The sequence below is a fragment of the Chinchilla lanigera genome, unplaced genomic scaffold (assembly GCF_000276665.1).
Source record: "Chinchilla lanigera isolate Chin_1 unplaced genomic scaffold, ChiLan1.0 scaffold00048, whole genome shotgun sequence".
NCBI lineage: Eukaryota > Metazoa > Chordata > Mammalia > Rodentia > Chinchillidae > Chinchilla > Chinchilla lanigera.
In genome coordinates, this window is record NW_004955449.1 from 11,910,075 (window position 1) to 11,936,669 (window position 26,595).

The window sequence follows — 26,595 nt, forward strand, 5'->3', positions numbered from 1 at the left end:
AAGATTATTTTTAAAAATATATATTTAATAATTAAACATTTTAATTTGACAAAACACAAGTGAATTAAATTAATTCCTTTTTTACATGGTTTTGAGGATCTTCCGTTACTTTTAACAAAGAATAAAGAAAGCTCTTTAAGACAAACACACATTCTCACTAATTCACAAGTCCCTCTTAGTAAGATTTATTACATATAATTGTGCTTTGTAAGACCTATATAATTATTATATCTAACTATATATAGTTATAATTTATAGTTATAATATATAGTTATAATTTAATCAAAGATTTAATGAGAGATTTTTAATCATTCTAATATATTTATAAAATTCTATAAAGCATGATTTCTGTTGCTCTGATGATTCTTTTTCCTAGGCTCTAAAGGGTATGTGAAGATAGCTGGAAATTCCCTCATGATACCAGAACAAAACAAGATTGTATATGTTCTATTTTTAAAGGGTATGATTCTTACTATTTTTAATCATTCAATGACTTCATTGAATTTATTTTACCTTTTGTATAAATGATAGTATTCATATTTCATATCTCAGACAACGTACATACCAGTAAAAAACTTTGATTATTCACAACTGGAAAATAACATGTATAATATATAAATATATACACATTTAGTTATTCTCTCTGTAAAAAATAATTATTGAAATCTTCAATAAAACCCAAAGATCTAAAACATGGCTGGGTTTTGTTGTTATAGGCATGGCAAACAGAGTAATAATTAAAGAATATAAGAAATATCTAAAGATGTGATTTAGCCTAACAGTGAATAGGATGTAATAGACATACTCATGGTCAAATAAAGGAATCCCAGTGGAATCCTAGATGTAACATGAGTTGATAAAATCATATTTTGTCAAAATTAATTATTTTACTAAACTATGCTAAAGATGCTAAATCAGAATTTTGACAATGTTTATTTTAAGCCTTGAAGATAAGGTCTCATACTTTAGAACATAGTCAAATGCTACAAACAACTTTTCATATCATTGTAAGACAAAGTATCTTGTAGAACAATAAAAATTATGAGCCTGAAAGTACCATTTTAATATTTCATTGTACAAATGAATGCAGAATATAGGCAGTCTATTGAACATTATTTGGAAGCAGTTAATTCAGAATTATTCACATTAAGGTGGCTATAAAAACATACCTTGAGTTTATGTTCTTTCCTGTTGATGATGACAGCTGTAATCTGTTGGTCCATAAAAATTAGAATAGTGCAAAGCAAAGCAGGAATAATAGCAGCTATTACTGTCCACCATGGATTTGGGCCTAAAGGTGTAACAAACCACCCACGATCATCTCTGGTAGGCTGGAAAAAATAAAAGAATGTACATATTAGCAGCTGGATTACTGAATACCAAATTAAGTTTGATAGACACTCCCAGGAAAGCCTTTACTATAAATTGACAAAGTGAATTGGGATGAAAGTAAAGGTAATGATACCCATGAAGCATGTCTAAGGTAACAAGCACCACTGTCAGTGACTTAACTATTTCAACTCCCTATTTTCTTCACAACAATCTACAGAAAATGATACAAATAAGAAAAGTGAGGCATAGATCAATCTAGTAAATTGCCCTACAGATATGGAGTTTCAACTCTGACAATCTAGTTCCAAAACTTTGCCCTCAATCATTACTTCTATTATAATAAATAACATATAGTATTAATATTTGCCATTTACTACTGGTAAATTTATTTATATTTACAAATACCATGCTGACCACTGAGCTAGAATTGAGATACAAAGATAAATAAATTAGAATCTTCTTTCAGTAGAATCACAAACATAAATAAGAGACTATTTCAGTATAATGTAGTAACTGCTTTTAGATTTGTACACAGACCATTGTGTGAAAATGGGGAAAAAATGTTAGTCATAGACTAAGAAAGAGTTCTAAACATGGTTGATGCCTGAGGTGGTCCCAAAGGAGTTCACTCTGACAGCAAACAGTTGTATGAGGCGGTCCCCAGCCCTGATTGACCCATGAGAAAACTGAGGTTCAGCAAAGGTAAGAAAATGGCTTACGGTTACGTGTCCCCTTAGTGACAAAGCTTAGTGAGAAGTCTATTTCAGATCTATTTTTATCTGTTTGTCAAGTCCTATCCACTATGCAATTCTGCAAGACAATGCATTTTTTTTTGTTTTAAATCACTTCCGTATCTTGTAGGAGTGCTGTACAGTAGCTATTCCAGCTATGACAGAGAACAGGAAATTTTTTCAAACAACCTTCATATTTATATTTCCATGATTCTTATATTTTTTAATATTAGACCAAAATTTTGGTAGTGCTGTAGTCACTTTATTTATTGATGTGCTAATTATAGTATTTATACTTTCATGAAAGTATAAACATCTAAATGGAGATTAGACAGAGAAAGTGAGAGAGAGACAGAGAGAAAGGTTAAATTCTAGTAGTACCATGACAAATTCACCTTGAAAACACTTGGTACTTGTAGTTTTGGAGATGGGATCCCGATGGCATAGTCAATTAAAACCATACACAGAATTGTAAGAAAGACAGCAAAGTCACTCACTATGGATCGAACCTAAAAATAATGAAAACACTTGTCACTTGAAGGAGCTATAAATATCAAGGAGTACTCAGGAACATAATCGAGAGTCACACTTCATAAACACTCTATGACATAATATCATAACATTGTATTTTATGCATACTATAATATTACCACTTCCTCTGCCAGTACCTGAATATATACAGTATTTATGTATTTCTGTCATTAAGATGGGTACACACTCAACCTTTCCAGAATGAAACATTATGAGACAGCAATAATGACGGTCAGGTTATTTTGATACTTATCTAAAATCTAAGTTTTTGATAAACTTAGGTGAGTGAAAATTTAGAACACAGAATAAGGTTGCATGGCCAGAACTTGGCAGAATTTTATATCTCTTTTTTTATGCAGGAACATATTAATATGATAAATTTAATAAATTTTGATTGAAGAAGCATAATATTTTATTTAGTGTATCTAAGATATAAATATGGCAGTTGGTAGTGTGTACAGCAGAGTGGGCAAATTAAAAAATATTCAACTTAAAAGATACTCACTCTATGTAAGGCTTTTAAAAGCTATTTCATATCTTAAAGTCATTTTTGAGCAAATACCATTATATAGTCACCAACAAAATCTGTTTTCTGTTAGGGTCCCTTTATGATGTACATGTAAATTCACACAACGTATAAGTCTATTCATTAAACTTATAAATAATGATTTGCTATGAATCAGATTACGTTTTGAGGGATAGAAAGCACTCTTTTACCTTAGTGAAGGAGGAGGTGACAAAAAGAAGCCTTCTGGGAAAAGAATAGTTTTTGCAATATTTTCTTAGAGGGGAATTTTCATCAGAAATCTATAGCTCAACCCTAAAAGGCTTATTTCCTTGTTCCTTTTTTCTTCTTTTGGCGGAGTCAAACATTATAGGTGTTACTTTGCAGTGTTAAATATTGAACTAAACTGTTTCTCTGTTTACTTTCCTTTCCAAATATGCAGATGCAAACATGGTGGGTTAGGGGGAGGGACTGACACTTTAAAACCCGAAAAATAGAATAGTGTTCCAATGAGTTTTCCAAGGGCTTTCCCAATTAGAGTATGTAATAGTGGCTCCTCTGAGGTATCTGTCAGGTTGGAAGCATTCCCACTGCTCACGGGGCAAGAAAGTGACAATCAGAAGTGTAGCTTGTGCTCTGAATTTCCAAAAAATGTAAGTGAGAGAGCGGCGACTGATCTTTAGGGTACGTGGTTAGGAGAAAAGGGTGTAGGGCTCGTGCTCTCCCTGGCACCTATGTCCTAAAATGCTTTTTCTTCACCCCACCCACACCCCCACTTCTAATCCGGCAAATTGCTCAATTTACAAAAGCTGTCATGGGTCTTTCATTCCATCGGTTACTCTTTCTTTTGTCCTAAAGCACATAGGATTCCGTATCATGCTGTATGTTAGTTCATATTTAGATCAGGAAAATAGTCTAGGTACCTTGGTTGGAAAATATCGGCTGGTCTTGAACTGCTTTAGAGTGGCTGACATTGTAACTGTGGAAAAGAACAATATCACTGACCAGAACAGCACATCCGGGACATAGGGGTGCTCATGGCCACAGGCTCGCCCAACATACTCTCCATGCAGTGATTTGCACTCCTGCCACAGGAAGTAAGACAAATGGAGCTATTAAGAAAAAGCTGGACACTTTTCTTTGAGAAAAGTAAGGTCTTTTGATCAATTGCTGTCGAGGCCCTGAATGTTTTCACCCATGGCTCCCCCCAGGACGTAAAAGACACTATATATGATTTTCAGATTCTGTTTAGATAGGCAATTGGCAATATCAAAAACGTACCATACAAAATTTGAACATAAACTGATTTGCCAATCAGTATATAATAAACGTAATGTCCCCTGAACTCCTAATACCAAATTTATTTAAAATATATTTGAGAGTGAATGGTTACTAACCTCAGACACATGCCTTGTTTAATTAACCTTTATGGCAACCCTATAAAATAGATAGATGTTATTGTTGATATTTCATATCTGAGTAAACAGATATGAGAGGTCAAGCAATTTGTTTGGGGCCTCATCGTTGTTGGACAGCAACAGAACTGTGATATGGACACAATTTCCATGGTGAGAATTATGGCATATTAATAAGAAAAAATTATTTTGAAGAATTACCTAGTCCAAAACTACCAAGAAAGATAAGAAGGGCAACAAGAAAATTATGATGCATATAATTACCGATAGTAAATCATAAGTCAGAAATGGGTCTCCTGAGCTTAAATTAAATAATAAAGGAAGAAAAAATCACTATATGAGCAAGACAAAGTTCATGTTTACTATGACTTCTCCATGATCTTTTCCTGGCACTGCATTTCTGTAAACCTCTAAAGTATCATTTCTAATTACTGCCTTAGCCATGAGGTGGCAGCAAAGTCAAAAAAATTTTCTTCAGGAACAATCTCATTTTTAAACATTAAATTTTTGAAAGGAAAAAATTCCTTTCAAGTCACTTTGAAATGTCTTATTTTATTTTAAAAATTAGATTACTAAATTTTTTCTATTTAAAAAATATAGGGAAAACAGAAATGTCCCAGTGACCTTATCAGATCTTGTGGTATTTGGGCCCTGAAACAGAACCTGAATGTGATGGTAGAAAAAAAACCTATAGAAGAACATGGACTGAAAAACATGGATTGATCACTAACACAGTTTATCCTGTGAATCAAACCCCAAGCCTTGGATCTTTGCACAGCAGAAAAATACCTTCTATAGATTCTACAACAAATCATAAGCAGTTATACTGTCATCTGAAAACTAGCAAACAATAGTAAAATATTCAGGAGCAGCTACCCTAAGCTTAAGATTCTCAAGAAATATTGTTAAGACACCTTAACATTGTCCAAAAGAATCTTCCTGCTATTCTGATCTAACTGCAAACACTTCTCTTGCGACCTAAATTTCAGCTATCCATGTTAAGCTAGTACAAAGCACAATAACTTGGCTAATTGAAACACCACAGAAAAGTGCCCTGAGCTTTAATTATAGCTGCAATTTTCTTTCTCTCAAAATTCTGTAAAATAGATAAAGAAGCAAAAACAAATCTTTGTATTTTTCATTCTCTTCTCTGTGTCCGTGCAGAAATGACAAAGAGCACTTACCAAGCAATGTAAGCAAAGTAGTGGGTAAGCACAGTGGCAAAGTACAAAGAGGGGCTGAAGGTTCCATTATAAACACATTATCTACTGATCTGTGAGCATCTGTAGTCTTTTCTGTAGATTTAAAAGTCTTCTGAATATTCCTTAGGCTTTGCAGTGTCTAATCTCAATTTTTAAAAACATAGATACCAATGGCTTGCCGAGTCATTTTGTTTCATAGCTAATCTGGAAGTATTATTGTGCTCTTGCATTCAGGGACAGAAATAGTAATTTTGAAAAGAATATTATGATCTACTAAATTCAACATTTATTTTCTTTTTATATTAATTGTACTTCCAAAACACACTTACAGAGAACAAGTCCTAAAATTTAGAAGTGAAAACCAAATCCAAAGCCGTGTTCTCTTCTTCTGAATCAGACATATGGTTTCATTTACAATGGGTACTCAGAAAATGCTTGTTGACAAACTGATTTCTACTAATTACTCTTTAAACATATTCTAAGTTTCAACAATTCTATAAGTTGGCAAAAAATGAGTTCAATGAAGTAAGAAATTAAAGTTGGCATGAGTGTCCTGCCCCTTATATATGTATAAGCTAAAACATATAATTCAGGACCTGAAATAGTTCTTACCCAATTACTAGTTAATGTACATGACAGTTTGAAAAAAAATCAGAGAAAAATTTTTGATTCTTTGCCCTCACCAAACTAGCAAGGTATAATTTATGGGTCATGAGATACATAACAACTCTAAAATAATACAGAACCTGGCAAGTGAATAATATGTAAATTAAATGTTATATCATTATTTTTGCAAAACTGGTTATTATAACACAGCACTTTATTAATAAAATACTTTTTATGATAGTGATAGTAGGGAAAAACTGGCATAAGACAAACCTTAATAACCTATCTTGACTTAAAAATTATAAGAATTTTTTATTACATAGCATTCCCTTTGGGGATAAAGGCTATTTTTAGTCAAGATTAGCAATTATCCATTGCAAAAACTGTTTTTAAGTAATGAAAAATAATATGAAAATTTCTGCCAGAATGTTAACACCTAGTAGAGAACTTAAATATAAAAGAAACCAAAACACCAAGTGTTACATTTGCTTTTATTATAAAATGTTTTTCACCATGCTCCGCTTGATCTCAAAACTTCTGTTATCAAAAATTAATTCATGGTTAGGCAGATCAATTGTGCTGTATGTGTGTCTTTTATAAGGTTATTACTCAGGATTTATTAACATATAGGTTGAATTTTATTATTGAGCATTGAATTTTTCAGAGAATATAAAACACATAGAGTAAATCATCATGTTAGCTCAGAGAAAGGATTATTTAGATTTTCCCAGTGAACAGGACATCAAGATAAGGGACATAAGCAAGGGTCCCTTCAAACATAGCAATTTACAAATGGGGAACAGAGATAAAAGACCCAGGACTGAATCTCATGTCTAATTTCTGAGCAATTGTATCATTCTTTCTCATTTAGTTCATCAGTTCCTTCACTGGTCAATTTAAAGGGCTCTCTGAGTAATGTGATTTTTCTAGGGAAAAAAAAAGGGAAGAAATGAATGTTAACAATAACAAGAAAACAAGAGTAAGCGAAGTCTTTTTATTGTAGAGAAAATGACTGGTTAGAAGAAGGTTAGAAAAATAGGTCAAGATAGAATTTTTAAACTTTAGATTTATTGGTACAATTTACATATACATAATGATCACATGCATCACAGGGAATTTGTACCGGTATTTGTACCGGTACACGATGTAACTCTGTTCCTCTTTTCTTCCCATTCCCTTCTCCTCCCTTTGACCCCTATTCTTCTCCTTATTTACAAAAGCTTTGTTTCCATTTTACCCTTCTTTCTCATTTTTTTCTTTTCCCTTCCTCCCTTTCTCCATCACCTCTCCCTCATTCCCTTCTCACTGAACAATTTCTTCCCATTGACTGAAAGTGTAAATAAGGACCAATATGTGTAACAAGATAGAGTTTTGAACAACAGATAAGTAAGTTAATGGAATTTGAAAGAACACATTTAACAGAAAATTGAGATAACAGACAAAAGGTCACATGCTTTTATATGAATCATGCTTAGAGTTTTATAACATCTGTGCAACAATAACAAAAATATTTCTATGGTCCACTAACTGGCCCACTTACTAAAATAGTATGTGTTTGATCAAAGTAATTAGAATTCTTATGGCTTTGTGCTCATGCCTATAAAGCACTGTGAGCTTGTACAGGTAGAGAAAGTAGCAGAAGTTTTCAATCGTAATATTTGCAACTGGATACAGTAGAAAATAAAAAACGGCTACTCAGATATTTTAATATTTATTAAAAGCAGTCCTCTCAGTTTTTCAAAGTACAAGATTTCATTGAACAGAAGGATGCATATATGCATAAAACATGTGAAAAGAAATGCACAAATTTTATAATAGGTAAAAAAGAATGGAGAAATGCAGCCATGAGAAAAAAGAAATTGCATAGAAAAGAAAATCCTCAGAAAATAAAACAAAGGTACAGAATTTAATAGCTATAGGGAAAAAATATGTTATTATCCCTTCTCTTGAATGAAAGATAAAAACAGAATGGAATCAGGAGAGCTCTGCTAAGAAGTGCCAGAGTTTTAAATAAAGTGTTTTTAAATGAAGATGACTTTTATTTGTTCAAAATATTTAGTTCAAAATATTTAGTGTACACAATAAAATACTAAGAACAACCCCTTACCCTCAGCGTATTGTAAATGGCTGGAGCAGATACCAGTGTCAAGTAGGGCGGACAATCCTGCCATAGTGTTTCACGTAGGTCAACACACTCAGATTTAATATACCTTCAGTTCCTCTCAGCCATATCATTCTGTGTATGTGTTTTCAGAAAAATTTGGGTATGTAAACTAGAAATTTTTTTCATTTGATAATGAATGGAAGTCCCACCTAACTAATGTAGATACCTGAAAAGAAACTTGAAATTAAAATTAAGCTATCTTTCATAATATCACACATTCAGAAAATTTATCTTCATGGCAATAACTAAAAATGTCAGCCAAACTTCCTATAGTAAATGAATCAATATATGACTTCTTTTACTTTTTTTTTTTTTGTTGTTGTTGTTGTTGGTTTTTTTCAGGTACCAGTAATTGAACTCACAACCTTCCGCTTGCCAGGCAGGATCTGTGCCACTGAGCTAAATTCCCAGCCCCATGACTTATTTTTCAACATCTTACCGACACAGTTAGGTTTTCCCAAATTATGTCCGAGGCGGAAATATTGGACTCCCTCCATTCCTTCAGCGTATCATTGCTGGGATTATGTGGCTCCACACAGTTACATCTGAAGAAGCAAAATAAAGTCTTTTATGAAATAAATAACTTGTGGTCACTGTACCCAAAACACAATAAAGCATTCCTCCATGTGACAGAAATGTAGTTAAGCCACCTAATACAGATTATTCCAAATTAGGGTAGACATATTGCTGGAAACTGGACCACTCTACAGTGTTTCCTGGAACAAGAGGTTCTTTTTAAAAATTTTTATTTTAAAGAGAAAAAGTCTGAAACAAATAAGCAAAAAAAAAACAACAAAAACCAATAAAAATGATACAGAATTGATAGGAAATTAACAATAGTTATCATATTACATATTGTTATCCTCAAAGCAGATTTCTATTGGTTTGTTGACAGGAAAAGTTAATGCTTAACTGTTTTATCTAGCTTGCATGCCTACGTCTGGTGATCTGAACAAGAGGTTCTTATAATAGCCACTTGCCTGTAAATTATGAGCCAAGTGGAAAAATGATAAAGTCCTGCTATGGTTGAGATCTACAATGTCCTCTACATTTCAAGTAATCAGAGGGGGCTTTTCAAAGGTGATTGAATCATGAAAGCTCTACACTCATCATGGGTTAATCCACTGACGATTTTCTAGCTGTGCTAGTAGGGTCTGATTGGAGGCAGAGAGCCACATGACCTGGAAGGGTGTATACTTGTTTCCAGCTTCCCCTCTCTCTCTTTCCTTCCTAGCTGCTATAAGGATGAGATGCTTTCCTTGGCCATGCCCTGCTGTCATGTTACTCCTGCTTTCGAGCCAGTCAACCATTGAAACTATGAGGCAAATAAACCTCTTCCCTTTTAAGTGGAGTGCATCAGGTATTTTGTCCCAGTGGTAGGAAAGCTGACCAATATAGCACCGAAATCTATTGTTATAATGTTTACCTGCTTTAATTACTATTATACAACCATATCAATTAAAATTGCAGATGTTTAATTAATGCTTTAAAGATCATTTATAACTTTGTTATATAATTCAAAATTAGAGATAATTGAAGTGAGAATCTTAGATATCACACGATATACTCTTCTTTGTGATGAGTAATAATTCTATCTAAAATCAAACATTCAATATACAATTGTTTTGAATACCTATTATATATAATTGCCACAATAAATGCTGGCTTGGGATGGAAGCAGCTAGAAGAAGAAAAATTTGGGAACAGTGGTATTTTTATGTAATAGAAACACAATTTCAGGTCAAGTGTTATTTATAACATTAGAAGTCATTGAGAAAGGGATATAAGCAAATATAATCAACCAAATAATGGTGTTAGACATTATTCTCAATTTAGTCTGTTTTCCAAAAATTCATTCATAAACCTGCTCTGTTGCCCTTCAGAAAGCATTTTCTTATAGAAACAATTTGTACATGGTGATTGGGGTTTGGGCTAATCTTCCACATAGAGGATTCCCCAGCTGGCCTTACTTGGACCTGGGCCTATATGAGGATAGAGGGTTCTAGTGAGAAAATCAGTGATAAGGATTTTAAAGGCATGAAATATGTAACTATTAGAGGAAGCTACTTTGACCTACACAGTAAGCAGAGGGAGAAACCCCAATTAAAGGACAATGAAGATGGCAGAGATGCAGTGCAGGCTGCTTAGTGTAGGCTTAGTGCAACCCATATTGATTGCACACATAGAATACAGACTTTTGTGTCAGACAGCTCTACATTTACTGGCTATACAGCCATGAATAAATTGCTTAGCTGTTCTAAATCTTAGTTCCTTATATCTACCTTAATAATTTAATTTATTTAATTTAATGAGAATGATTATGTAGTGAAGCTATTGTGAAGAGTAAGTAACATGATATATATATTAAGTACCTAGTGTACATTTAGGCACCTTTGGAATTGTGGCTGCTATCATCATGATCATCATCACAACCATTTTCTGGTTTATTTTTTAGTTTTTCACAAAATATAATAAATCTGTCAACTTTCACCTTGACATAGTACAACAGGAATGCTAGGGCTTTCTCTAATATGCTAATACTTTTTTTCATTTTGCTTCAGATATATATATATATATATATATCAGTGATGGCAAATCTTTTAGAGTTTTCAGTGATACAAACAGCATGAATGCCGTAGGTTCACCACCATTGTTACAACTGGCACTCCATAGCAGCAGCTTCTGTATTTGCAGATTCAATCTACTAGAGATTGAAAATATTCCTTGTCATTATTCCCTTAAGAATATAAAAACTATTTCTATAACATGTATAGTTTATCATGTACAAGTGATGTAGAAATGATTTAAAGGCTATGAGAGGATGTTCATAGGTTTTATGCCATTTTATAAGGGTCTTCAGCATCTGCAGATTTTGGTTCTATATGAGGTCCCAGAACCAATCACACAAAGATACCAATAACTAAAATGCAAAAAACAGAAAATATGGCAGGTTCCTTGGAAAAGTAACATAACAAGGGATAAAAATATCTCTGTAGTAGAAATATCATTACATTCATGTATAAATGTGTATGTATATATATGCATATTTATATGTTCCCTATGGAATATGTATGGATAGCTATACATATAGCTATGATATGCATTAAGCTACTATATGCATTGGAGGGAGCACGGTATATTTTCTACCTTAATAATTTAATTTCTACATTTTATAGATGGGAGAAGCCATTTTAATACTTATCAATGACACACTAAGAGAATTAGATTTGAATCTAAGTCTGTTAGACTCTGTACATCCTACCCTTTTAGCTACACTCTACTGCTTCTACATGTAACTGGTACCATATCTCTAAGGATAGCTAGGAAAGTGAGAATACTCCAGAACAAATGAGATAATCGATATTTCACTATGTGTCCCTCCCAACCTCCTTTAGCAGGACTCCTTTAAGATATTCTCCCCAAACACTCTGCAGCCCTACCCTTGTATCTTGACAACAACTCCTTCCCAGTGTGTTATTTCTTACAGCCTCATCAAACTGGGAAAATACATTTTAACCTAAAGTTTTTGCTTTAGACATTATCTATAGGAAAGAAAATCATCATTCCTTCCTGAGTCTGCATATCTAATACTGAAATCTCAGCAGGCTGTTCTCAGAAGCTAATGTTCAGATGGGAAGTTTGAACACTGTATCAGTCCTTGGTGGCTGGAAGAGGGCTTCTGGGTGTTTAGTGTTTTAAAAATGAAAAGCAGATATTCTGAAATAAATAAGTGTACAATGAGGAAAATATAAGCTCCTGCCTTTATGCTGATGAATTTAGCCCAAATATTCCAACCCAAACTATAAAAAGTAAAGACAAGGAAAAAAATGGAAATATGTGGAGATGGAGTATGAATTTGGGCAAGGTCTTCTGTTAATCTCACCCAAAATAATTTCTAGTAACTCTGGCAATAAAATGGAAATATTAACACAAAAAATTCTTTAAATGCATAGTATCGCTTAACACACTAGATCGTCTAGCCAAATTCTTTACATTCGCTCTAATCCAAGCACTTAGCTGAGTGATCATGAACAAGGTATATTAATATATTAAGTTTCAGTTTCTTTATTTGTAAAATGGAGAAAATCAGTTTTCCAGGATTATTATGAGAGTAAATAAGTTAATATAGATAAAAGTAACTGGAGCAGCACTCGAGGTAAGTAAATACTCATAAGGAGTTAGGTATTACTATTATAGTTATTGTTATCATTACTGTTGTTAATTTCACAAGCTCCTGGACTGGAAAATCCAAGGATCATGAGGGAAAACATTTGGATAGTATGTACACTTTTTTACCTTTTTCTCCTCCATATTTTAAAGAAACATCAGTATAAAATGCCAGTGAGTTTGACTTGTGGTGATGGGTCACATAGCTTAAAATACGTACAATTTTTACAAAACATAACCTTTACCACCCTTTACTGCAAGCAAGTGCTCTAAACTATCTTATTTATATAAATGGCTACAGAGTGATTAGATAAACATTATAATTAAATGCACTCATCCAGAAATCTTTGCTTTTGTTCAAGGATAATGGAGGTGATCAGTCTTCCTCACACAAGTAGAGCCTGTGATTGTCTTCTGGAAAACATAATTTGGTAGAACTCCCTTCAACATTACTACTAATTTTAGTCCCTGGGTTGCAGATGCTTTCCTTTTGCCTTTGTAGTTATTAATAGCACCTTCCTGTGTGCACTGAACAGTAACCGTTCATGATTCATTTTTTTCAAGCCTCTTTATTGACTAAATTAGCCTCCAGAGTGCTGTGGAGCAAATTAGGTATTAATATAATGCATACAATCAAAGAATCATCTATCTATAAAATTCAGAATTGTTTTCAAGATTATTCCTTTTTATTTCAAAAAGTATTTTGAATTGCAAAAAATAATAAAATCATACTACAGAGTATTTATCAAATAAAAAGAAAACAATCTCTCCTAGTCTTTCATCACAGTGACTAGAATTTTTTGCTTAATATCTTTCAGTAGTTCTTACATATATTTTCAACATATTTTAATCTTTTTATATAGCACTATAATGCAATCCATTTTATGTCATTGTATTACCTTTCATGATCAACATTTTTAAGGACCACAACAGTTTACTCATTCATTTTTCTATTATTAAACATTTAGTTTGCTCCATTTAAGATCACTACTTAAATAAAAAAGAAAAAGGTCTTTTTAAATACATCTATTTGTATATTTAGAATCCTGCTCTTAGATTTAAGAACTTACACTTCTCTGCTTAGGATGCCATTGGACTATACAGTTATATAATATCATGAGAAATGTAGCTTTTCGAAAATATACACCATACTTTGTAAATCACCACTATCACTAATTAATACTAAAAAATTGATATTAAATATCTAAAATAAATTAGAATTTATTACCATTACATTATTAAACTTTTCCTCATTCAAATTTCATTTACATTCAGATAGGCACATCGTCTCTTTGGCATCTATATAACTTTGAAAATATTTCTCACTGTGTTAACTATTGTTACACACTCACTTGTGTAGTATTTAATTTCTAGCTCTTTCAAGAGATGATAAGCTCCACAAGAGCAGGTTTCCCATCACTTTTATACCCACCTAGCCGGCACATCACAGATAGCCTTGCTTATTCATTGAATGCTTTAACACTTTTAAGCTATTCTCTATAAAACACTGACAAATTCTAGTGGAGATACATAGAAATATATGATAATCCCTACCTTCAAAAAAGTTACAGTCATTGTAATATTTTACTTCTTTTTTAATTTTAAGAGGCCATGGAAGAAAGTTCTTGAGATTTAAAACCAAATGATCTGAGGCTCCACTCTCATCAACCATTTCTTGTCTATTTAAAATTTAATACTGTCATTTGCGACAATGTGGATGGAGCTACAGGTCATTATGTCAAGTGAAACAAGCCAGGCACAGAAAGACAAGTACCACGTGATCGCACTTATATGTGGAATCCAGCGCAGCTGACTGCATAGTGGAAAGTGGAATGGTGGGTACCAGAGGGGGGAGAGAATAAAGGAGCGGCAAGGACGGGAAGGGCTGGTCAACAGACACGTACTAAAGCTCCATTAGATAGGAGCAAGAAGTTCTGATGTTCTATCACCATAGGATGACTATAGATAATGATAAGGTACGATACTTTTTTAAAAAGCTAGAAAAAAGATTTTGAATGTTTTCTCCATAAAAAAATGATGAGGAAATGGCTATTTTTTACCATGATTGAACATTATACTATGTAAACATGTATTAAAATATCACATAGTATCCCATAAGTAAGTGCAATTTTATGTGTCAGTTAAAAAAGAATTTAGTTAAAAATCAGGAATGAAAAACAAGAACAGCAAGTGTTTGGATTAAGAATCAAGAATGAGGCAGGTGGCTACTTCACTTATTGAATAACCATGTCTTGAGTGCCTACACTTGTACTTGTTTGATTCTAACATTTTGGGAATGCACTTTCTTAAAATCAGATTTTTTAGAGGGGAAAGCTTTATGTCATATATACGTATCAATTAGAAGAAGCAATTTCAGAAATGTATAAACACGAACAAACATTTCCATGTTGTGATATATGCCAAGCACTTTGCAGGCACAATAGATACAAGGTTGTGCCTAATAGTCCTAGTACTGGTTTTATAGAGAAGTAGAGGTACACATACATCACCCAAATAAATACAAGAAAAATATAATTACAATTGTGTCACAAGAAATTGTGGATAAATTTAATCATTTCTTATGTAGAAAATAATGTGACTTTAAAAACTGAAATACAGAAGGTTTCCTAAGTCTGCTACCACAAACTGCCTTTCTCAGTGACTGGAAAACTGACTTTTCCAGCAGGCATATTTTTCACTCTAACACCAAAATTGCCTGTGCATATTTTCCCCATTCTTTTTACCACCTACTCCCTCCTTGATTGTTTTCTAAATGAGCGTTTTATCCTGCCCCTTCTCCCAAACCAATGCTGATTCTTTTGTTTTATTAGTATATGTTTGCAATGCATAATAACTGCATTAGTTTTGGAAAATTAGTGCACAGTGAATTTTGATCATTTTAATCCTCCTTCTCTCCCCTCCCTTCTTACCTCTTCACAGATCCCCTTCCCCATCTCCAAAAAGTCTATCTCCCTGTTTCCTACCCTATCCTGTTTATTTTTGCTCTTTTTTTATTTATATTTTGGGCCTAGGATGAATGAATCAAAGAATTGGTTCTTTGAAAGAATAACTGAGATTGATAAGTCCTTAACCAAATTTAACTGAAAAAAAAAAAAAAGAAAGAAAAGACTCATATCAATGGGCAGAAACTGAGAGCTTCCCTTGAAAATCAGGAATAACTCAAAGAATCCACCCTTGCCCCTCCTGTTCAACACAGCTCTTGAAACTATAGCCAGAGCAATGAAGCAAGAGAAGAAATAAAAGAGATATGGCTAGGAAAGAAGTAAATCAAACAATTTTTACTTTCAGATGGTCGTTTACATAAAATAACCCCAAAAAACTTCACCAAAAGGCTCTTAGAACTAATAAATAAATTCAGCAAATAGGCAGGCCACAAAATCAATAACATGCTTGTTCACCATTAATGAACCTACTGAGAAAGAGATCAGTAAAACAATCCCATTCATTGTAGCCTCAAAAAACTTAAATACCAAGGAATTAATGCATACACTTTCTTAAAATTGACAGTGATCTCTTTTCAAACCCTTTTCCCTATTCTGCTTGATCTCCTGTTTTACCTCTGTAAAGATTCCATCATATATTCTTATTCCTTGCTTTTCACATCTTTACATTATCCATGTTTTTTTCCTTATCTGATACCTTTCTCTTATTTTTTAAATCTATAGGCCTGTTTTTGTTTTCATTATTCTACCCTTAAGCTGGGCACATTATTTAGAACTCAATGTTTGCTTCTCTGATCTTTTTCCTTTCTAAAGCAGAAAATTTTAAACTGATTCCTCAGCCTAAAGGATCTGCCACTTAAGAGAGCTGTTGGAAGGGTGGGCAACTGGTGTCTTCCCACTACTTCCAACACAATTGTTCTGCTTTTACCTGTTTTATATATCCTACATTGCTGTTTCTTTTGTAGACCTTATTTGTATTCATTGATATACTAGACATTATATCAAAGTAATGAAACCTGAATTACATTTCTTGTTTTATGAGTATCCATCTGACTTCAAACAAATATTTTGAAACTGTAATGCTTGTCTTACATTCAAGTCTGTATTTTTCCTCTATCAACCTAGCTCCTGCCATATTCCTTGGCACTTTCCTAACTCTTATGGATTTTTATCCCATGTCATTAACTCCGGAAGGCCTTCTCCAAACCCCGAATCTGGTTAAGATACTCTTCTGATATGGTACCACTACATTCTGTACCAACATTTTAATGCAGTACCCATCTCATGTTGTTTATCTACATTCCTCTCTAAACCAAAAGCTCACTGATGACAGAATGCTATACACCATCACTTCCCTAGCATTGTCCATGCCATGAAGTAGATCTGAAAATAAAACTAGAGAAAACTGGGTTTCCTTACAAAGATATCCAAATTCAGTTATATCACTTTCTTTTCAAGTAAAAGCCATCTATGTTGCCTGTGATTCTGATCAAATTGCTGTCTCATCTGCCCCTTTCTAAGTATCCTGACTTCTACATTTATTCCCGTCTTCTCCCTCTCAATTCACAATACTATAAGTATTTTTATTGGAAATTTATTTTATATTTCTACTTAGATTATTCTTATCCAGAAATAAGTGTGCACTGTTTAAAGCTATTGCTAAAGATCAATAATAAGTTAAAGTAATAAGAACCACATTAGTTTCAAAATTGTATCTTTACATCATTCTTAACAAAATCATAGTTTGAACTACTTTGGTATCATTTCAATCGGTTTCTAATAATAGTCAAAGTGTTTGAGGCCATGTCTAAGTAGTTTATACGGAAAGCCTTGTGGTTGATGCAATTATAACTATTATAACAAGGCTTTCCGTATAAACTACTTAGACACGGCCTCCAACAAGTCTTAAACAAAAGAAACAGCCTTAGAGAAATTCCAAACTGCTGGTATATCCAGCCTGGAAGTAAAAGTAGGCCCAATCTTACCTCTAATCTTAAATATAAGTTCTGAAAGCAAAGTTAAACTTCAGTGATTTTTATTTATGCTCTTCTCATACTTTTAAATACAAAGAAATACAATTTAGTCTCAATCTTATAAATCTGAAATCTTATGTTTTCATTACTACATTACTAAGTTTATTTGGTTTATAACAGATTGAGAAGATGCTAAAAGGAAACCAAAATAATACATATTGCAAAAACAATTGGCTTTGCTCGTAATACTAATTTTAGGGAGTGGAACTTTAAAAAGATATTCTTGGCAGGGATGGTATAATGAGAACTCAAGAATCAGATGAGTGATTGATTAGATGCCCTAAAATTTTATACAACTCTGAAAGTCCAGGGTGTAGGTCATGAAGCAAGGTGAGACACATTCTCTGCTGAGTAAGTTCTAAGTATTTCTTACAGCAATAAGGTGTTTGTGGAAAGCAAAGCCCCACAGCCAACAGGGAAATGGTACTTACGAGTATTGTGTCAGCAGCTCCAAATCATTATGCATGTTGACTGGATATGATTCACTGAGTTCAAACAGCTTCTCCAAGGCCTCATAAATGAAGATGATGCAAATAAGGGAAGCAAAAGCTTCTTCAGTAAAACGGGTGATATAGCAGACAAGGGAACTTGCATCAGTAGCCACAAGAATGATACAGAGGGTTGCTGTCCAAAGTCCAATACTAGCTCTTAAAGATAGGTATGACAGCCCATATTCTCTAGGAGGAGGAAGAGGAAAGAACAATGAGAAGAAAGTCATTTAATAGCTTTCATCCAATTTAAATAAGTGGAAATGAGCATGATTCAGAGTATAAAAGTCAACAAACCTCACATTCCATGAGAATCTAAACTCAAGACTTTGTCTCAATGCAACATTTAAGGGGACAAAACTACAAGAAGTTTCTCAGTCCATGGAGCTGAATCTCATTTTTAAATAAATATTACATGATAATATCCACAAATCTTTGACTTTTCCTCCATTCCCATGAAGAAACAAACAACAACAAATTGAATCAAATCAGCCACTTCCACCTCTCCCAATAGGCATCCCAAAGTGATGCTGGGATTAGAATAAAGAAAATGAAAGCGTGGGACCTCTAATGGGACCTCTAAATGGGACCTCTAATCCTTAATTTTTGGAATCTCCAGACTGATTTCCCAAGTGGTTGCACCAGTCTACAGTCCCACCAACAGTGGAGAAGAGTTCTTTCCCCACAGCCCCTCCAGCATTTGTTGTTCATTGATTTCTTGATGGTAGCCATTCTTACTGGGGTGAGATGGAATCTCAGTGCTGTTTCAATTTGCATTTCTTGAATGACTAATGAAGCTGAACGTTTTTTCATATATTTATTTGTCATTTGTATTTCTTCATCTGAGAGGTATGTATTCATCTCAGATGCCCATTTTTGGATTGGGTGTTTGAATTTGGGAGGTCCGAGGTCTTTTCATTCTTTGTATGTTCTAGATATAAGTCCTTTGTCTGAGGGACAGTCAGCTAAAATGTTTTCTCACTCTATGAGTTGTCCTTTCACTCTACTGGGGACTTCTTTGGAAGTACAAAAGCTTTTTAATAGGATGTGATCACAGTTGTTGATTCTTTGAAGTGTTTCCCATGCAATTTGAGTTTTGTTCATGAAGACTGTGCCTACCCCTATGTCTTCAAGATTTTTCCCAGAAGAATTAAAAACATCATACCACAGTGATACATGTTCACCCATGTTTAGAGCAGCACCACTTGTCATAGCAAAACTTTTGAAACAACCCAAATGCTCACCACTGAGGAGTGGATAAGAAAATGTGGTATTTTTACATAATAGAATATTACTCAGCTATAAAGAAAGATAAATTCAAGGCTTTTATAGGTAAGTGCTTGCAACTAGAGACTATACTCATAAATGACATAAATCAGGCTCACATGTGTAAACATCAGATTGTCCCTTTATTGTAAGAACCTAAAAGAGTAAATAAAACTGAAAGGTACAATAGATACTGTGAAAGGGAAAGAAACTGCTCAATAGGAAAGAACAACTGATATGAGGGAAAGAAGGGAAAGAAGAAAAGAAAGAAAGAAAGAATATACATATACACACACGTGATAGCTAAAACAATTGTACTACTAATTTCTATTGGTTTATTAAAAGGAACAGTTAATGTTTAATTGTTTGATAAATCTTGCATTCCTCTATCTGGTAATCTGAGCAACTACTTTGAAGATAACAATAAATAATATAACAACCATTGTTGATTTCCTGTCATCTTATTTTGAAATTTTGTATCGTATTTATAGTTTCTTCATTGTTTTCTTTTTGTTCTTTTTCCTTTAAAATAAAAATAAAGAAAAAGAAAGGGGATATGGACCAAAAATTTATTAACACTTACTTGCAAAATTTAAACAGTATCTTTTCAAACACCAAAACAGGTCCTGTACTGCCTAATATGGTAAGAGGCTGTCCACCGAAGAGAGAATAGGCTATCCCAGTCATGGATGCTCCAAAGAGAGATTCAATTGCACTCTGGGTAGAGATACAAATGATTCTGTTACCTCAGTTGTTCAAGTAACCATTGTAGCTGAGAAGAAAACATTTAAAATATACAGGGATATGCTTTCTTCACTATGAAATGCCAAGCAGTCCTGGGCAAGACATAGAGGAGAAAAGGGCTTCCAGTGGGCAGGGAAGGAACGGTAGCAATGGGAGGTGTCTTTTCCACCTCCCTGTATCACTTTTCTGTGGCTTACAAAAAGTTTATGCTCAGGATTAGTGTCTGGGAAGTAGACTTCTTATAAGGTAAGGCTCAAAGACTTAAACTAGTCTAGGATCAGGGGAGGAGGACAAAGTTCAAAGGATCGAATTAGAACATTCTCTGTAAGACACAAAGTTAGTTGTTCTGGGATATTCCATTTCCAGATCACCAGTTCTGCTAAGTCATTCAAGAAATTCATTTGAGGTATATCTGCCAGACCATATGTCAAATTTCTCCTCATAAAGGATCCAACATTAAATGCTCATTTATGTAACTATGTCTTAAAAACAGACTAAGTTTCAAGGTTCAGAGAAAGGTATAATACATACTATGCGACCTTCAGTTGCTTCCCCCAGCAGTCCTCCAAATGTGATGACAGGAGACATACACGCGCAGTAGAGAAATAGAAAAGATGCTAAGCACTGCAGGCTGAAAGCATCTCTGAAGTCACTCCAGAAGAATGGAGCTTTTCTTTTGATATCTAAAATAAGTCCCCCAAAAATCCTAGGACATGGGGGAAACACAATAGTGAAATCCAAATATAAAAACACATAAATCAAAATGCTTATTTGCTTTGTTTTCAGATCACAGTACACATTTTCCTTCAGCAGAGGAAAGACCATTTGAACCTGCTACATTGCATTATTGTGATCTACAGGGATGGCTTTGCATCAGTATGTTACTTCAATTTCTAATCAAATATGTGTCAACAGTTAAAAATCCTAGGTTCTCTTCAATAAGATTCAGAACAGTTCATCAATCAAAATTTAAATAATTAGATTCAAAGCTTGCTGTCTTCTCTGTGCCACTTCTGCATCAACCTACTCCATCTAAACTCAGGCTTACCCTCAAACATTGGCATATTTCCTAATTATGAACATTCCATTTAGCAGAGTACAAAGTGAGGGAGGGAGTGTTAACTGGCTTTAGTGCATGCCAATAGTGAAGGTCATCCTAGAGAGAAAAAAGTAAGGTTTAACCGTGGTTCCAGTTATCTATTATCTCTGCCAAAAGGGGGTGGGGGAAACACAACATTTTGCTCCAAGCAGATTTCTAAATGGATAACAGCAGTACTTAGAAGACAGATAGCTCCCAGAGTTGCTTTTATTTTTAGTAAACTAGAAGGGCAATCAATGTAATTTTGATCCACTGCAGCCTAAGCATATTCTAATAGTCACCATTCACAAGAAAATAATTGCCTTACTTGGAATAATTAATTTATAACACTACCACTATACTACTAGTATTACCAAAATTACCAATACACTACTAGTAACCAAAACTACACTAAAGCACTTAAAGGAGGATGGGAGTAGTTTTTAAACTGTGAAATGATGGACTGGGGACTGTTTTTAATCTGTTAGAAACAACATTAATAAGCAGGTAATTTTATTCTTTGAGCATTTAATAATAATATTCAAACTTAACAAATGAAGTTTGTACTCCATGGAATACAGGTGTGATATACAAGTGAATTAAGAGTGTATTTGAGTTTCTACATGAAGGTGAATAATAAAAAGCCTTATGTTCCAAAGTTCTGCCAGAATGCTGAAGACACTGGGTCCATACAAAAATGTTAAATTTCTGTTATTTATTTTATAAATAGAAGTATTCATTTGACATACTACAAATCATCTCAAAAATGATTGTTCTCCTAAGAAGTAAGTTATTATTCACCTTGAAAGATTCATACATCCAAAATAGCTGAAAACCTTTATCTGATGTAAATATAATAATGACATGTTGGTGTCTTATGATTATATGAGTACAGGATCACTGTCTTCCTAGGGACCGCTTCGATTAGAAGAGGGATCAGAACACTTAAACTTTAATTGAAGAAAAGGGCATCTGACACTCACAGAAGCTTGCAGAGAACCTTAGAATCCTCTACCAGTGTTTGACAAAATATATGCATATTTTGAATTTTGAATAAATTTTTTTAGTTGTAGAATAATTTGTAACCTTGTTGGTCCACGTATATAGCTCAGTGGCACAACATCTGCCTCACAAGTGTGAGGTTGTGGGTTTGATTCTTGGTACCAAAAGAAAAAATCTATAGAATAATTTGTAACCTTGTCAAAGTCACAATTCAAAACAGATTCACTTTACCAGGATATGCATTCTCTTATAATTCATATATCCCATAATCCTCAAAAGAATTTTAGGTGTTATGAACTATTAATTAGTAATTAACATCTATATTGATAACAGTTTCTATTAGACCACTACTTTCTACTTAGCTACTTATTAGAGCATAACTTAGTCTGCATGGTTGTTGTATAACTGGACACTAATTGTGCCTTGAGCAGTAAAAATCTAAATCCGGAGGTGGGAGTTCGTTACAGAGAACAGTGCAAGAGCAGCCCAGATGTACACCAGCAACTCCAGGACAGCAGGTGAGTAATGGATACTTCAAGTCATGTCAGCAACAGAATCTGTGGAAGAACTCTGGAGAAGCGAAGATACCGGATATTGGTGACCTGGGAGGATTTAGGAAGCAGTAAGGAAAAGTGAACTTGAAAAAAATCTAAGCTACGTGGCATGTTACACTTGAGAGTGAAAGAAAAAAAAATCAAAAATTGTTTTTAAAACACTGCATTTGAAAATATAAAAGCAAACAGAATGAGTAACAAAGCTTCAGGTGAAGGAAAAAGAAAAAACTCAAGCCATCTCAAATTAGGTATCAGTCCTGAATAAGTGTTACAGAACATTTCCTCGGAGACAAAACATAAAGGGAAAGAACGCAGGCAAATTAAAATGCACAGAATTGTCAGGAACTAGAAAGTCACCTTAGAGGATACACAGGAAGCAGTACATAAAATGGCCTTGAAGGGAAGGGGCACCAATCCTGTAAAGTCTTTACAAATGCCTTTAATTATAAAGGAACTATACACACAAATTCCCTGAAGAGAGACCCACCCAAGAGTTTCTAATTTTCTGCTCACACATTGTTTCAAGAGAGACAAGCTGTCAAAAAAAAAAAACTATAGTCATTTTATGAAATAAATTGAAGCTTTCATCTCTTCAAAGATGTGTGATTAGAAAAATAAATCATATAGCTCTTTCAAATCAAGTAGTAAAAATAAAAAATAGCGTTATATACATCCTACTTGCATTTAATGAGAGAAGGCCTACAATACTGAGTTGTTGGTATTTACTTTTATTTCCATCTTGAACTTGAAGCTTTCAAGGAGCTCTTTTGGAAGAGTCAATTGACAGTTTTCTTATTTGTTCTAAAAATCTGTGAACGCATTTTATGCTCAGCAAAATGAAAAACTAGGTAAAAAAATAGAATGGTGTACCCATTGTTCTGGTTTAACAGTAATGACAATCATTAGTAACTTCAGAGAGATCAAATTAATTGGCATATTCACCCCCAAAGAATAGACATTAGTATAAAATGAATTATATCTCAATATAGCAATTCATGACAGACAAGAATGACACGTTGTTTGGTCCTTGAAATCTGATGGAAGTGATTTCCACTAACCTTCCAGTTCGCTGGAGTTCAGGTCCACTGTGTCCTCCGTGGGGCTCAGCTTCCCCATGAGCTGCTGTTCCATTTGGGACAGCAGGAATCTTCCTCTTCTCCTGCAGGAAATTTTGTTGTTGTTTTTGTTTTAATTCTATGTGTTAATTTTAAATAACAATTTTTTTTTCCTTTCCACAATGTTCAGAGTGACTAACAACCCAAGTCATATGACTCTTTGGCTGCTTGGTGTCTGGGAAATTATCTAACCTCCTAAAGCTTTAGGATCCTCTTCCATTTATTGAGGATAACAACAGTAACTATCTTATAATGTGAGTGAGAGAATTAAATGAGGTGATGTGCATTTGTGCATTCTTTCAATTAACATTTACTGTCTATTTGACCTTCAGAGTTAGATATGTTAGAGTTGCAAAGATGACCAGGAAAGAGGGCCAGTGGGTACCTTAGTAATAGAGTGCTCGCCAGTATGCTCGAGGCCCTGAGTCTGGTAGCAGGCAATGAAGAAAGGGACTGAAGGAAGAAGAGTGGAGGAAATAAAATAAAATAACAATATAGGAAATATTTTATGTTTGTTAATGCAAGTATTTTGATACTTCAGAAAAGTGTTAGATCTTTGGAATATACCAGTGGACAAATCAGGCCAGTAGAGCTTATATTCTAATGGGAAAGATAGATTAGCAACAATTAAATACATAAATTAATTCAATAGTGTGTTAGAATGCATAAGAGCAGTGGAAAACTTTAGAGTGGAGTAAGATGGGTCTGAGGTGTGGAGTGGGTGGTGAAAAGGTTGAAGTGGCAACTATAGGTAGAGTGGGCAAACTCAGGGAAAAAGATCATTTGAGAAAAAGTTGAGGGAGATGAGATCAGCCATGAAAATAACTTAGGGACATCCAGAAAAAAAGAATAGCCATAGACAGTGTTAAGCACGAAAAACCCTAATAGGGTTTAAAGAACAACAGCAAGGACACCTTCTTGATGGGAGAGTTTTGAGAGAAAAAAAGTGTAGATGCTAATTTCTCAGATGGAAAGGGACAGAAGGATGCTGGGTTGGGTAGATTCAGTATGCCAGTGTAAATATCTGACTTTCATTCTCAGTAAAATGATAAGTGTTTGCAGGTTTTGAGGAAAGGTGAGGCATAATTGAATTTGGGGGTCACTCTTCATGCTCTATTGAAATACATTCGTAAGGGCTGAAGGTAGAAACAATGGGACAACCACTTAGGAGGCTAATTTCAGTAATGCAGGGAAAAGGACAGTGACAGGTGGAACCACAATAGTTTCAGTGGCAATTGGAAGATATGGAAGAATAAAAAGAAGACATAAGAAAGAAGAATTCATGTTTTTGGCCTGATCCACTGAAAAGCTGTAGTTAAAAATTAACCAAATAAGTGCAGTAGGTTTGAAGAAAACATCAGAGACTCTTATATACTTCCAGAATCATTATACAGTACTGCTTTGCAAATTCACAAATGCAAAAATGTATACAGAACAGAAAAATGACAATGTATAATTCAGTTCAAACTTTCAACATGTTAGGTTTCAGATATCTATTGGACATTCAGATGCAGACACAGGATAAGCAGTTGGACAGGTAACTCCCAATCAATATTGAAAATAAATTTAGGAAAAGATTTTAAAATTTGAGATTGGGTGATATTATCAACAAACTGCATATGGACAGAGAAGAGAAAATCATTAGGTTTGGAGTCTGGAGTCACTTCAGTATGAAGAAATCAGAGAAGGGGATTCAGCAAAGGAGATTAAGGAGCAACCAGTGAAGCTGTAGGAGCCATCACAAAAATGTGGCATTTTGTCAATTTAAAAAGTAGGACAAGGAAAAGGCAGTGTCAACTCTATCAAATACTGCTGATTGTTAAGTAAAACACAGAGAGAAAAGTCACCATGGGATTACTACTGTGGAGATTGTTGGTGAATATGATGTTTTTCAGTGAAGTGGGAGGGGCAACAGCCTTATTGAAGAGTTAAGAGAGACTTGCAGAAGAGAAATTGGAGGCGGTAGTATAGACAACTTTTCTGTGATATTTTGTTGCAAAGGAAAACAGAAGAAATGCTTGGTTTACTGACAGGGGTAGTGGTGTGAGTAGCTTTTGTGATTAACAGTATGCTGTATGTTAATAATTATAGAAAATAGAACAAAAGAATGAATGATATAAAGAGAAAAAGGACAATTGGGAGAGTAATGGTCTTACGAGAGATGAGAGCCTTTTAAATTGGGCCTAAAAGCTTTCCAGGTACATAAAGATTAGTTCAAAGTACCAAATTTCTGAGGGAGGTGTGTCACACAATATCAAGGAAGATTTTGTAAATTCATGCTTCTTCTGTCTCGTCGGGTGTAATTTAAATCACTCAATTCTTTCTGGCAGTTATTTAAAAGACTACAAAATAGTGGGATTCTAAAGAATGTTTTCAAATATCCATACCTGGGAAGGAACATTTTTGGGAGGTTCTATTCGAATGCTTGGGTCCCATTCTCCAGGAGGAAGGACAGTAACTTGATCCAGAAATTCATCAATTCCTGATACCAAGTCATTACGATCTTTAGCTTTGTAAGCAACATCATGAAATACCTATAGGAGAAAAAAAATATCATTAAAGTTTCAAAAATTATTAAAAATTTTGATGTATTCAGTTTGCAGGTATCTTACATGTGATTTAACATTTTGAAGACATAGTCAGATCTCACTCTAAAGAAGTTTGTAATGCAAAATATTATAGCTTACTATATGAATCTG

General features: G+C 34.0%; 1 protein-coding gene across 3 annotated transcripts in view; it reads right to left on the bottom strand.

The window, feature by feature from the left end:
* Positions 1-26,595, bottom strand: part of Slc4a10 (solute carrier family 4, sodium bicarbonate transporter, member 10) — a 280,912-nt gene that overhangs the window by 31,005 nt on the left and 223,312 nt on the right. For all 3 annotated transcript variants that reach the window (XM_005393324.2, XM_005393329.2, XM_005393323.2), the window contains 9 exons: positions 26,284-26,430; positions 23,840-23,940; positions 20,679-20,853; positions 19,987-20,120; positions 18,081-18,326; positions 8,926-9,031; positions 4,023-4,184; positions 2,459-2,572; positions 1,170-1,331 (listed from right to left, as the gene is read on the bottom strand). In XM_005393324.2, the coding sequence (XP_005393381.1) occupies positions 1,170-1,331; positions 2,459-2,572; positions 4,023-4,184; positions 8,926-9,031; positions 18,081-18,326; positions 19,987-20,120; positions 20,679-20,853; positions 23,840-23,940; positions 26,284-26,430 (1,347 nt within the window). The remainder of the gene's footprint in view (positions 1-1,169; positions 1,332-2,458; positions 2,573-4,022; positions 4,185-8,925; positions 9,032-18,080; positions 18,327-19,986; positions 20,121-20,678; positions 20,854-23,839; positions 23,941-26,283; positions 26,431-26,595) is intronic.